Source organism: Dendrobates tinctorius, unplaced genomic scaffold, assembly GCF_039654945.1.
Source record: "Dendrobates tinctorius isolate UK_male_01 unplaced genomic scaffold, ASM3965494v1 ptg000022l, whole genome shotgun sequence".
Taxonomy (NCBI): domain Eukaryota; kingdom Metazoa; phylum Chordata; class Amphibia; order Anura; family Dendrobatidae; genus Dendrobates; species Dendrobates tinctorius.
The window spans coordinates 8,123,139-8,137,535 of record NW_027361690.1 but is presented as its reverse complement, the minus strand read 5'-3'; the positions used below and the strand labels follow the sequence as shown (position 1 = coordinate 8,137,535).

The following is a 14,397-nucleotide window of genomic DNA, read 5'->3' as shown; positions in this document are numbered from 1 at the left end:
TGCTCGTACGACTGCGCTCTGTGGACGAGCTTTCGCTTCTGGAGGAGGAGGAGGAGGAGGAGGGTCGAACGCCTACAGCCAACTGTTTCCTATACCGTGGGCTAGGCAGCACTGTCCCACCACCGCTGTCCCCTGTGGACCCTGCATCCACCACATTAACCCAGTGCGCAGTGATGGACACGTAGCGGCCCTGGGCATGCCGACTGGACAATGCATCAGTTGTGAGGTGCACCTTTCCGCTCACTGACTGCTTGAGTGCATGGACAATGCGGTCTTTCACATGATGGTGGAGGGCTGGGATGGCTTTGCGAGAGAAGAAGTGGCGACTGGGTAGGTCATAGCGTGGTACTGCATAGGCCATGAGTTCGCGGAAAGCTGTGCTTTCCACCAACCGAAAGGGCATCATCTCAAACGAGATTAGTTTGGCAATGTGGGCGTTCAAACCCAGTGTACGCGGATGAGAGACTGAGTACTTTCTTGACCTACTCATAGTGTCTGGGAGGGTGAGCTGGACTTGAGAGCTGCATATGGTGGAAGTAGCGGTGGACAGGGCGGACTGAGAGAGGGTTGATGATGGTGATGGAGTTGGTGTTCTTTCTGATGGCCTAGAATCAGTCTTTCGTTGATATAACAGTGGGATTCCCTGACTGCTGTGGCCTTGCAACGACACCTCAACATTTGCTGCTGTGCTAACCGGTGGGCTTACAGTGGGGGAAACAATGTAGCGTTGCTGACTACCTTCGTTGTGATCAGTTGCACATGTGGCACTTGAGATTTGGTGTTGTGTCCACGCTTGCAAGTGCATGCTGGTTAAATGTCTAAGCATGCAACTGGTATTCAAATTTTTCAGATTTTTCCCTCGGCTAAAGGTCTTTGCGCACTTCTTACAGATAACCTTGGCCTGATCATGAGGATTTTGTTCAAAAAAGTGCCACACTGCACTCTTCCTACTTTGGCAGACATTTTGCGGCCTAGCACGCTGTGATCTTTTGACCCTCTGGACAAGCTGTCCAGCAACTCTTTTGATGTTTGGAACCTGTCTTTGGAGTGCTCCGGGCCTGCCAGATAACAGCTGTTGCGATGTCGATGTCTGCTGTGGATGCTCCTCATCTGAGCTATTGGAAGCAGCACCCTCTTCCCCCAATGGATGCCAATCTGGGTCAACAACTGGGTCATCCATCACCTCCTCTTCTATGTCATGTGCACCTTCCTCTGTGTCACCGTGTATGGTGGTATAGTGTGCGGGAAGGGGCACCTGAGTCTCATCAGGGTCAGAATCTGGCTCTGTACACTGCGAGGACAATGTAGTGCTCTGAGTGAATGTACCAGCAGAATCATCCATCAGCGGCTGTGCATCAGTGCACTCCATGTCAGATTCATCTTGGCCTGGGTAATTCACCATTTCACTTGATAATCCAGGCATGGTATGTGAAAACAGCTCCATGGAGTAATCAGTACTATGGCCTGCGTCATCCTTCAATCTTGGTTGGGGTGAAGGACACAAGGAAAGGTGTGGTTCATGAACATGAGCCTCCAATGACGACTCAGTGCTTTTACTTTTTACAACTGAAGAAGAGGAGGCGATAGAGCTGGAGGCTGAGTCAGCAATGTAAGACAAAACTTTTTCCTGATGCTCTGGCTTTAAAAGCGGTTTGCCAACTCCTAGAAAACTAAGCGTTCGAGGCCTTATGTAGCCAGACGATAACGCAGGCTCAACACCTCCTGCATTCGGTCCTATTTTGCTCTTGCCACTACCATCAGATCCACCACCAACACCATCATTACCAGCTGCCAACCCCCGCCCAATTCCACGGCCTCTTCCACCAGCCTTCCTCATTTTTGGTAGAAATGTAGACAAAATCCAACAAACTATATAGTAATGTAAAACAAGGTACAAGGTGTCTATAGGACAGGGGAGATTTTTAATTTCTGCACACACTTGTGGACACTGGACACTTTTGGATTGTGTGAGGCCCACTGAGTATCTGAGCGCTCTGTCACAGGCTCGATGGCAGAGCTGTGACCAAAGTGACTAGAGGATAAGGGAGATTTTTAATTTCTGCACACACTTGTGGACACTGGACACTTATGGATTGTGTGAGGCCCACTGAGTATCTGAGCGCTCTGTCACAGGCTCGATGGCAGAGCTGTGACCAAAGTGACTAGAGGATAAGGGAGATTTTTAATTTCTGCACACACTTGTGGACACTGGACACGTATGGATTGTGTGAGGCCCACTGAGTATCTGAGCGCTCTGTCACAGGCTCGATGGCAGAGCTGTGACCAAAGTGACTAGAGGATAAGGGAGATTTTTAATTTCTACACACACTTGTGGACACTGGACACTTATGGATTGTGTGAGGCCCACTGAGTATCTGAGCGCTCTGTCACAGGCTCGATGGCAGAGCTGTGACCAAAGTGACTAGAGGATAAGGGAGATTTTTAATTTCTGCACACACTTGTGGACACTGGACACTTATGGATTGTGTGAGGCCCACTGAGTATCTGAGCGCTCTGTCACAGGCTCGATGGCAGAGCTGTGACCAAAGTGACTAGAGGATAAGGGAGATTTTTAATTTCTGCACACACTTGTGGACACTGGACACTTATGGATTGTGTGAGGCCCACTGAGTATCTGAGCGCTCTGTCACAGGCTCAATGGCAGAGCTGTGACCAAAGTGACTAGAGGATAAGGGAGATTTTTAATTTCTGCACACACTTGTGGACACTGGACACTTATGGATTGTGTGAGGCCCACTGAGTATCTGAGCGCTATGTCACAGGCAGAAATTGGCTAGTGTATCACAAACCACAAGGTGTATGTAGAATTGGGCAGAATTGGAATCTCCCTAGAGTGCAGGTCTGTAAGAACGGAACATGTCCTCGACTTATTCTCACAGAGTGACTCACTGATAGCTTCACTGTGGCTGTGATAACAGCCGTTACACGGTACTGTGTGAGGAGCGTACACCGCTGTATGGTGTGAAAAAATGCACGCTCAGTACCTCAGCAGGACAAAAAAAAAAAATTGTGATTGCTTTTAAAAAAGCAGTTTGCGGAGCAGTGGGTAAACAGCAATGCAGGAATGTCAGGAAGCCTTAGAAGGCAGCCCAACAACCAACACCACTGATACACCACTATATAGCCTCCCCTTGCACTGCACAGTGACTGGTGTGTTGTACAGGCAAAATCGCTAGCAGCAGAAGCAGTTTTTTTTTCTTCTTCTCAGCAGGACAAAAAAAAAAAATTGGGATTGCTTTTAAAAAAGCACTTTGCGGAGCAGTGGGTAAACAGCAATGCAGGAATGTCAGGAAGCCTTAGAAGGCAGCCCAACAACCAACACCACTGATACACCACTATATAGCCTCCCCTTGCACTGCACAGTGACTGGTGTGTTGTACAGGCAAAATCGCTAGCGGCAGAAGCAGTTTTTGGTGTCTTCTTCCCTGCCTAACGCTCTCCCTACAAAATCAGCAGCAGCAGCAGCAGCTCTCCCTATTCTGAGATCAGCATGAGTAACATGGCGGTCGGCGTGCACGCCCTTTTATACCCCCTGTGACGCCCCCCAAAGCAAGCCAATCACTTGCATGCCCTTCTGAAAGATGGTGGTGACCCGTGCCTATGTCATCACGTTGCCCACAGTGTCCGTGGATCCTGATTGGCTGAAAAAGAGCGCAAAACAAACTTTTGAAACGCGACTTTGGCGCGTAAGTTGCCGACCTCGTGGCCGACCTCATCCTAGGGTGAGGCGACTTTTGAATTTTTTCGACCCGTTTCGCTCAACTCTATCCAGGAGCAATCTGATGATGAACAGTGCTTTTTCCAGCATGATAGAACACCATGCCACTAGGCAAAAATGATAAATAAATGGCTTGGTGAACAAAACATTGAAATTTTGTATTCATGGCCAGGAAACTCCCCAGATCTCAATCCCATTGGGAACCTGTAGTCATTCCTCAAAAAGCAGGTGGACAAACAAACCACAAAAAAATGTAATAAACTCCAAGCACTGATTAGCATGAATGAGTTGCCATCAGTCAGGATTTGGCCCAGGAGCCTTTTGAAAAGTAATGGACTTTATAACTATTGAGTCTTTACATACAATAAATGTGATGCATTTGTCAATAAAAGTTTAAAAACTTAAAAACAGAATTTGTGTCAGTCTTAAAACTTTTGGCCACCACTATACACACTTTCTGCTGTTTGTAATAAACCAATTCAACAATAACAATTTAAATACCCCAAAAGAGCTATTATAAGAAGGGGTTTCTTCAAATTCAACACAAAATGTCACTTTGAATGACTACTGTAGTCTCAAATTTCTTGAGTAGAGCATCCTTTGGCTGTTATAACCTGCTGCAAACAAGAGACATTGCCAGAAACTAGATTTTGGCAGCATTCCCAAAGAATCTTAAACCCTCATGGGTAATGGCCTCTAATTTACTAATATTTCATGCTGTAACCACCCAATTCAAATTCTACTAGCCGACTTTGACAACCACTCCAAAATTTTTCAGGACTCCTTCTGAAACCAAGCCTTGGAGGATTTTGAGACATGCTTGGGATCATTGTTCTGTTGGAAAGTTCAATGACGCACAAGCTTCAGCTTCCTTACAGACGACATGCCTGATTAAATCCATTTTGCCCTGCACACACTACTTGCTTTCAGTGCCAGAGGAAGAAGTGCAGCCCTTCAACCTCAATGAGCCACCACCATGCTTCATTGTAGGCAGAATGTTCTTTTCAGCATATGCTTAATTTTCCCTTCTCTTCACATATTGCTGATCTATAGGCATGCAAACTTCCAGCTTTGTTTCAAAGCTCCACAGAATAAAATCCCAAAACTTCTATGGCTGATTTATATGGGTTTGAGCATTTTAAAGAGGACTTTTCTTATGTTTTTGAGTCAGTATAGCTGTACATCTTAGAGTACGGACATGGAGACCTTCAGCATTTAGTAGGCCCCTTAATGTGCAGACTGAAACCTTAGTTTCTGTTGCCATCAAACCTTGCTGCAGGTCTTTTGCAGCCCCTTGAGGACTTTTAACCACCTGAAGAATCTGGTGGCAGTTGGTAGTAGCTTCCTCTTTGGCACCATCCAACTGTATCTCTAAAAACATTCAATGCTTTTGCTTTCTCTTTGTATCTTTTTCATTGATTTTTTAAAGCAGCAATGTCTCTTATTATATTTTTGGGCTTCTCTCCTGACAACCCATGATTATTGGTAGGCCGTTGCTAATGAGGAATGTCTAAGATTCCTCAGGGAATAAAATTATTGGACTTAAGTGCGCTGCTAGACAGAATATCAAATCCAGATCACATAGATAAATTAACCATTTATTTCCCAACGCGTTTCGAAGTCCATATCACTTCTTCAGGGGGTGACATATGATATGTCATCCCCTGAGGAAGAAGTGTTATGGACTTCGAAACGTGTTGGGAAATAAATGGTTAATTTATCTAAGTGAGGCCGGTTTCACATTAGCGCTTTTTAAGCGCACGCACGGCCGGGGGTAGCTCCGCCCCCGAGCCGGCTCTCTGCCCGGCGTGCCCGCCCCTTGCTTGTAGCGCCGCCTACTAGCGGACAGCGGCGCCTGCGATCGGCGCACCCTATCTTTAGCATAGGGTGCACAGATCGTGCGCAGGCCGTGCGCTAGTTGCGCTTTGACCTGCGCTGCGCACTTTTGACGGTGCGCCGTGCGCGCCAAAATCCGAAAAGTTTGATTTTGGCGCGCACGGCGCACCGTCAAAAGTGCGCAGCGCAGGTCAAAGCGCAACTAGCGCATGGCCTGCGCACGATCTGCGCACCCTATGCTAAAGATAGGGTGCGCCGATCGCAGGCGCCGCTGTCCGCTAGTAGGCGGCGCTACAAGCAAGGGGCGGGCACGCCGGGCAGAGAGCCGGCTCGGGGGCAGAGCTACCCCCGGCCGTGCGTGCGCTTAAAAAGTGCTAATGTGAAACCGGCCTGATCTGGATTTGATATTCTGTCTAGCAGCGCACATAAGTCCAAGAATTTTATTCCATAAGAGATTTACTTGGCGGTCACTGTGTGGACCGTTGGACATGCAGCAGGCTGACAAATTGATCCTATATGCTCAGCTCTCTCCTGGAAAGGGTGAGTATATCTCTATATTACCTTTCAAAAATCACCCGGATAAGACCCTATTGCGCTCTTTTTTCCGATAGTTTGAATAATTAAGATTCCTCAGGAGCGTAGCCAGAAGACGGTGTCATCATGCAGATGCATCATGTTTGCAGTAGGTCATAACAAGCAAAGGCTGCTCTAATAAGTGCTAAAAATATTTATCATGAAGGGGCTGACTAATTCTGAGACTGCAGTAGTGAATAAAAGTGAAATTTTTGGTTGAATTTGGAGAAATCAATTGATATTAGTTGTGTTGAGCTATTTGCATTTTTCATGTTTCTTTGATTTTTTGCAAACAGCCGAAAGTTTGTAAATATTGCTAATAAATCTAGTTTTCAATGGGAGTTAAATAAGTTTGGTAGCAAATATATTTATAAAGTATTTCAAAACACCTTCCTACAGACTTACAGCATTAGGAAGCATATAGCCATTGTATATATTTTTACTGGATCCAGACTTTGGTGTGGTATGGCAAATCATCAAATTCAGACATTCAAGCCCAAGACTGTCCAGGTCTTATAAACGGAGCCCAAAACAGTTTGTATTTGTAAGTTCCTGGATCATTACCCATGACCATGAGGGAAATATGTGCATATCAGGTCATTGTAACATTGCATATTCTATGCCAAATTCTATGCAGTCTGTAATGCTATTTGGGGTGGAATAACTCTCTGTTTTCAACTTGATGAAATGCATGCAATCTCATCTCTTCACAATCCAATAATAAAAAATGACTTTTTGACACTGTTTACGCCCTTTTCAGTCCTGAAGTGCAGGTCTGTCCCCATCACATACGTAAGAGCTGAAGAACTGGCCACTTACTTCATAGTTAACATTGCCAACTGCTATGAAATGATCTCTTAGTCTCCAATTAGATCCTCATCCCTCCTGCACGTCTCTTGTTTACCGGACCCAATAACAGTAGAAATCTCCAGGTTCCTCTCGTCTTCCCCTATAACCTGTACTAGTGACCCCATCATCTCTCGCCTCACCCAGCTTCTCTTCAATACTGTTACAAGTCACACAAGTAAACTAAAAAACATCTCATGAGCACTTTACCTTTTGTGTCAAGTCTAAATTATATTTGGGTGCCATTCATATGGATTTCAACATGGAGTAAACATGCTGTTAGATTGTAACCTGTTACGAGCAGGGTCCTAAATCTTATATTTTGAATTGTTGTTAGTTAATTACTCTATAATGTCCAGTTATTGAATCCTATACACACTGGAATTAAATCAGTCATCCATCTCAACAACGGGATGGGACTACCATCTGTGTATAGGGCCACCTGACTCTCTTCTGTCAGGATATATAAGAGTTGGACCGTTAAATTCCACAAGCCAATGCATTTTAACCTCCCCAAGATAAGCCTCTGCCAGAAGAGTCTGGCAGCAGCTTTCGCTCCCTACTGAACACATAATACTTGGTGAAGTAGGATGCTCATGTGTATGGGGGAGTGGTGATATCCAAGAAGTATAATTTCTCCTTGCGGAGAATGACATGCTAAGTATGTCGAGGTGAGTGGTGAGGTGAGTGGTGAGAGACACATGTACTGTATAAGGTGCATGACCATCTTTAGGCTGTACACGTATCCTTTGAATTGTACCGTTGCACTATATAAAGATTGCTATTCTTATGCAATTGTTTGCCTGTTATCGGATCTTGTCCTGTTTTGGGAACTTCTCATCACAAGTTACCCTTCCTCTATTTGGGCGATACCGTACATCACATTTATCTTTGCAGTGATTTTCGGGGACACATGACTTTGTTATTGTCTGTACGTTACTACATTTGCATTTACTGCTGTTCCCATATTCCTAGCTGACCTACATTACATAGAAATACTCACAGTCAGAAATCCCCCAGCTCGGAAGATAACATGGGTCACTGTTACCCAGAACAAATCCCGAATGTATGCCATTTTATTAACAACGGAGATATTATTCATGGCTCCATCTCAATCACTGGGCCTTAAAGGGAACCTGACAGATAAAAGCTGATCGATCCACCAGCAGTATGTATCAGGCACTGGCTGCAGGATGTCAGCTCGAGGGACGAGCCGCACGGGAGACGAGACGGACCCAAATGGATTTTTCCCCCTGCTAAGACTGTTTTAATACTTCACGCTCTTTGTGTCTCTCATGCATAGCATTTCTGTTTTATGTCTGAGCCCTCATAGAATAATTTATGTTCTATTATTCAGTCATTTTATGCGTATAAAAATAGACATTAAAGGGATTGTACAGGATATAAAAAAATGACCGCTTTCTTTTAAAAACAGCGCCACACCAGTTCAAAGGTGGTGTTTGCTGCTTGCACCTCATCAATATTCACAGCTCAATGATTCCAGCACTTTATAAATTGCACTGTAGAAATAATGTCTGGCTTTCTGCATTTTCCTTGGCACAATCAATTGCCTGTTAGGGTTGTCGGGAGCAGGACCAAGGGTGAAGAGCTGATCGCCCTGAGATCTGCAGTCTGACTGAGATGAAACAACCCCTTTAATCAAGAATGCATTATCTGCTTAATTCATCCATGTAGAAACTTGTTGGCACGTCTCAAGAATATAAAACCATCGAGATTGTTTCAGCTGTTTATGACACTTTATGTCACAACAATGTTTATCACCTACCCACAAAATAGCAGAATAATGATACATGGCATTCCAAATGCTGCCTAATGGTCATTGTGGAGCAATGAAGCGATGGTCACACATGCATCCTGACACAGCATTTACAGGGCATATGTCAATAAGATCAACCCTCCAAAAGGCATGCAGGTCTTTGAAATATAAATCCATTGACACCTTTATTTCTTCTCTCTGTTGCTGCATTCCCAAGAAATTAGCATTTTAGTGATAAGTGCTTTGGGTGTGACTGAGCACTTAACTAGTCCCTACTTCCCAAGGATGTTCATCACCAGCATCTTTAACTTGATTGATAGCTCACTGTCTGTGTGATGTCATGCATGGAAATTAGAAAATGAAGTATCAATCAGACTAAAGAGGTTGGTGCTGGGCAGGGAAACAGCCAATGGAGGCAGGGGATAGTTAAGTGTTATGTCACTCACAATGCTAATAAAATGCTAATTTCTCGGGAATGCAGCAACAGATAGAAGATATAAAGGTAATGATTTTTGTTTATATTTCAAAGCCCTGCATGCCCTTATGTGCCGTTTTGGGGTTGATCTTACTGCAAGATTCTCTTGACTGACAGAGATTCCTCCAAAATCGGGGACTTGAATCATTGGAGTTTATCATCTCGCATTGTGGATAGGTGATAAAGGTTTGTTGTAGGGTGTACGCCGTTTAGACTATTTGAATTTGGTCTTACGACAGTATGGCCTGGTAGTCTCTGATCATTGCACCATGTTTTCACAATATGGCATCCTGTGGAAATATGAATCGGGACAATCTTTGTACAGATCTGTGGATTATGTTGGTGCTAAATAACAATAACAATAGTGCAGGAGCCTTTATGTGACTTGGCAGAATACCAGCCGTGAACAGCGACCATCTCTGTAATGTATCATCCCATTATTACTATTTCTGTATCCTGCCTGAATAGCGTAATAGCATAACAACAGAACATGTGACGCTGTATTTCCTAACATCCTCCACATAGTAAGACCTGATTCACCAGTCAGACCTCCATACAGTACCGTGTGGATTGCATGACTCGTGCGTGTCCAAATGATCGCAGTCCTGGGAAAGCTGCAGATCTGTGGCCGCGTAGGGGATGATTGGGGATAGTGCATGGGGTGACACCCTGACGACAAGACATGCAGATAATACAGAGATAATACTGCAGAATTCTACACCGATTTTCTGCCTCCCTCCTCTGTCATGTCACCAACTCTGATGACTTCCCAGCTGAGTCCCCAGCAGCTGTCACAGGGCACAGACACAGGCATGAATACGTACGCTCCACATCATGCAGCTTGGCTCTCTCTTCCTCCAGCTTCCCTTTCAGGCTTTCGGCCTCATTCTTCAGGGAGGCCAGGGTCTCGTTCTCTTGCAGTCCCTCGGTTGCCATCTTGAGATAAACAAGAGAGAGAAGGTTGGAGGAGAGGAGGGAGGTGGAAGCGGAGCAGTGTATGATGGGGATGGCTGCACTGTCAGGGATGCTGGAGCAGCAGCTGCTTGCCTGGAGACAAGTCTCTTTTTTTGTAACAAGAATAGCTTTATTTGGCAAAATACAAAAAAGCATTTTTGTAATAATTTCTATTCCTAGATAAGGGAAAGACCGTTATCCTCTATAATCTATTGTAACACATAAAGATACATGTAGACATAAATATTTATATCTCATGCAGAATAGAATATTCTCAAATATTTTCATTTTAGTTAATACAAATTAACTATGATGTGTTACAAAATCCTATGCACTGCATGGTCTGACTATTCAGAGTCATTTTACAAAGGAGACATTTCAGGAATTTATAGCATGAAACGTGGAAAGGCCATAAATATTAAAGATGGAAATATCTTTTTTTAAAAATAATTTGGTTTTAAATATGTAAACATTTAAAGGGAGCCTGCAATTAGGTTATACCTCTCAGTAGTATATACAAACCTCAACATTAAAAGTGCAACACCAAAATGGAAAAGTCTTAGAAATAAGGCAATCACAGGACAGACATCTAAATGATATGTAAATTATGAAAATGATGAAAAAAATGGAAACTAAATTTTCAAGCTGTCTTGGTTTATTCAGTATTGAGTATAAGTACCACATTTATACGCACTTACATACATTGGCATGCTATCAATGAGGTTATTAATGGTTGATTGAGGAATGTTCTGCCACGCTGAATGCACTTGGGCAAATCATCAAGATCCGCTGCTGGCAGCTCCCTCAAAGTAACATGAGCACCATGTGGCCTGACGTTGTCATATTGAAAAATGACTTCTGGGACACTTAAAAAAATGACCAGACCATTGGTTCCATAACTAAATCAGTGTAAATCAGAACTGTTACTGTACCTGGAATAAAGAGTAGAAGGGTCCGGAACCATAATCATGAGCTTAAGACCAGTGTGATGTTCTTTGTGACGGCCTCTTCATTGACCTCATGTCACTACACTCAAACACTATCATGCTGCAGAGCAATGCGGCAATGGAGAATGGAGGCCGGAAAGGTGGTCTATCCTCTTCAGTGATGTGTCTCACGTCCATAAAACCAGAGATTGGACAGGAGACCATATTGGCAGGGCAGGCGTTAGGGGCAGGCAGACTAGGCAAATGCCTAGGGCACCCACTCCCTTAAGAGCCCCCATTCCAGTGGCGTACAGCCAGGTGCATCACTAGGCACTTTAAATCGGGCCTCGGCCTGGATCAAAGTGCTCTGCCCTGTGTCTCCCTCCAGGGTCCTATTGTGCACATGTACCTGTCTGCTTAGCTCCTCCTCCCAGCCAGGACAGCTTCCCAATCTCTGCTCCTGTGTGTCTGACCCTAGCCCTGAAGCACTGTGCATCTCACTCCAGCCCTGAAGCACTGTGAGTCTCACCCCAGCCCTGAAGCGCTGTGTGTCTCACCCCAGCCTTGAAGCGCTGTGCGTCTCACCCTTGCCCTGAAGCTCTGTGCATCTGACCCCAGCCCTGAAGCGCTGTGTGTTTGACCCCAGTACTGAAGTGCTGTGCGTTTGACCCCAGCCCTAAAGCGCTGTGCGTTTGACCCCAGCCCTGAATGGCTATGCGTCTGACTCCAGCCCTGAGGCGATGTTTGTCTAACCCCAGCCCTGAAGCGCTGTGCGTTTGACCCCAGCCCTGAAGCGCAGTGCATTTTACCCCAGCCCTGAAGTGCAGTGCGTTTTACCCCAGCCCTGAAGCGCTGTGTGTCTCACCCCAGAACTGAAGTGCTGTGTGTTTGACCACAGCCCTGAAGCACTGTGCTTTTGAACCCAGCCCTGAAGTGGTGTGCGTTTGACTCCAGCAATAAAGGTTGTGTGTCTGTCACCCCAGCAATAAAGGGGTGGCTGTGTGACAGTTTGTGTGTCCCTACACTAAATGATTGTGTATTTGTGTCTGCAACACTACAGCAATGAAGGGGTGTATGCACTTGTGAGTGTGTGAGTGTGAGTGTGTGAGAATGTTGAGTCGATTACATATGTATATGTTTGTATGTGTGTTTTGAGGTATACATGTCCCCTGAAATGCAGCAGCAAAGGGCTGTGTGTGGCCCCTACACTTGAGGTGTGTGTGTTTTGCGTGACCCCAGCACTAAAGGGATGTGTGTGTGACCTCAGAAATAAAGGGGTGGCTGTGTGATGGTTTGTGTGTACCTGCACTAATGGGGTGTGTGTTTGTGTGCCCAGCACTGCAGCACTGAAGGGGTGTGTGCACTTGCGTTTATGTGTTGAGGTGAATGTGTGTATGCATGTATGTTGTGTGTGTATGTATGTATGTATGTATGTATGTATGTATGTTGTGTGTGTATGCATGTATGTTGTGTGTATATGTTGGGTATGTCTGTGTGTATGTTGTGTGTGTATGCATGTATGTTGTGTGTTGAGGTGAGTGTGAGTGTATGTATGTGTTGTGTGTGCATGTGTGTGTGTTTGTGTGTATGTGTATTAGTGTTCATGTATTTATTAAAAGTCAGGGGTTCCAAGATGGCCGCTGCAGGGATCAGATATACATGAGGGAGCTCCACATCGAGAGGAGTCAATCTGTGCCATCCACACTTAATAGTGCTTCATTAACCATCCTGCTCTGCTCTGGTGGGTGCCCAGTGCCCGTGGGACCAGAAAGCAGCAGTTTTAAACTAACTTCTCCAGCCTGAGATTGCCTGCACAGCCTCTTCAATCTGTGGCCTACTACAGGGCCTGAATCGTGGTCCCCCTGCTGGAAAAAGTTTCTCCTGTGGCTGGGGATGGTCCTTGCACTCCTACCCCTCCATCCACCTGTGACAAATCTACAGCAGAGGCCCAGCTGAGGGGTGAGTGAACTTCAGGGAGCCTCCAGCACATAGCATTTAGGGAGGTCTGCCACCATGATCCATCTTGGGGGGGGGCCACCCCGCTGCATCTGCGGTGAAGACCCTGCAGGCAGTAAGATGCCCCCGGGACCAGACTTCTCCCTACCCATCTGCTGTCTTACCTGCTGATGCTGCTGCTTGTTGCACCCCGGGAGGGAGAGAGGGAAGGTTGCTGATCGGGTTCTGTGTGATTGGGAGCTGTGTTTCCTCTTCTCCTGTGCAATTATACAACAGGGGAATTCCCCATTTGCTGCAGAATCACTGAGCAGCCCGGGGCCTTAGAAATACACTGCAGGAGATTTCCTCTACTGTAGCCTGAACAGTGGTGTTGCCTCTCCCCGATAGTGGCCAGAGGAGCTTGTTAAAAAAAAACAATAACTGTGACTGTGAGTGAGGGGTTTTGAGAGGATAAAGGCACTGGCCTATTATCTGTGGCACTGGTTACCTTTGGTGGGGGCAGCTACCAGGTCAGAACTTTCTTGACCCCCCCGCACACCCCCTCCCCCCAAAAGGACACATATAAAGCAGGATACTATCTACTCCAAAAGCCACCTGATCCCTGATTTACTATTTCATCCAACATATCAATCTCCGCATCATTGGCATTCCCGAGTCGGTAAAGGATCTCCACCACTTTACTTCCTCCTGGCTCCCACGAGCACTTAATTTGCCTGACCGGCCTTGCTCCATGATAGTCAAATGAGTCCACAGACTTGGACCTCCAACTCCAGAATCCAATGCCCACCCTCGCCCTGTTATTTTTAAGTTACTTATTTTTCAGGATAAACTGCTAATGTTTCGGGCATTTCGGGCTATGTCTGCTGTGAAATATGAGGGACACTCTCTGCTTATGTTTCAAGATTATTCTGCCGTGGTGGCAGCCAAGCGCCGTGCCTTTGTCCCGGTTTGTATACTTCTGCATGACAGAGGCTCCCGTTCTGCACTTCTCTACCCGGCACGTCTGAGAGTGGAACTCCGAGAATAGACTATGTTTTTTGTTGACCCTAATGAAGCCATGGAGGAGGTGAAGTGCTCCTCCCGAGCCTCTTCTCCGGCCACTTGATTTCAATTTCATGGGTTTTGTAATTTTTTCTAGTGGATAGCCATGTTACATCTCTGTTTATATATATCTGTATATCTGCATGACTAATCTTTCAGTTTCTACTTAATGCATGAAAAATATTCAGAATTGAGAGTCCTCAGTGGCTGATACCTTTTAATGGCTCACTGAAAAGATGGTAACACATTGCAAGCTTTCGAGACTTCTCAGGTC

The 14,397-nt window shown here is 45.5% G+C and overlaps 1 protein-coding gene across 1 annotated transcript in view; it reads right to left on the bottom strand.

Moving 5' to 3' along the window:
• Positions 1–10,297, bottom strand: part of GNB5 (G protein subunit beta 5) — an 83,464-nt gene extending 73,167 nt beyond the window's left edge. The window contains exon 1 of the mRNA XM_073568418.1: positions 10,071–10,297. Coding sequence (XP_073424519.1) covers positions 10,071–10,182 — 112 coding nt within the window. The 5' untranslated portion in view covers positions 10,183–10,297. The remainder of the gene's footprint in view (positions 1–10,070) is intronic.
• Positions 10,298–14,397: the final 4,100 nt, after the last annotated feature.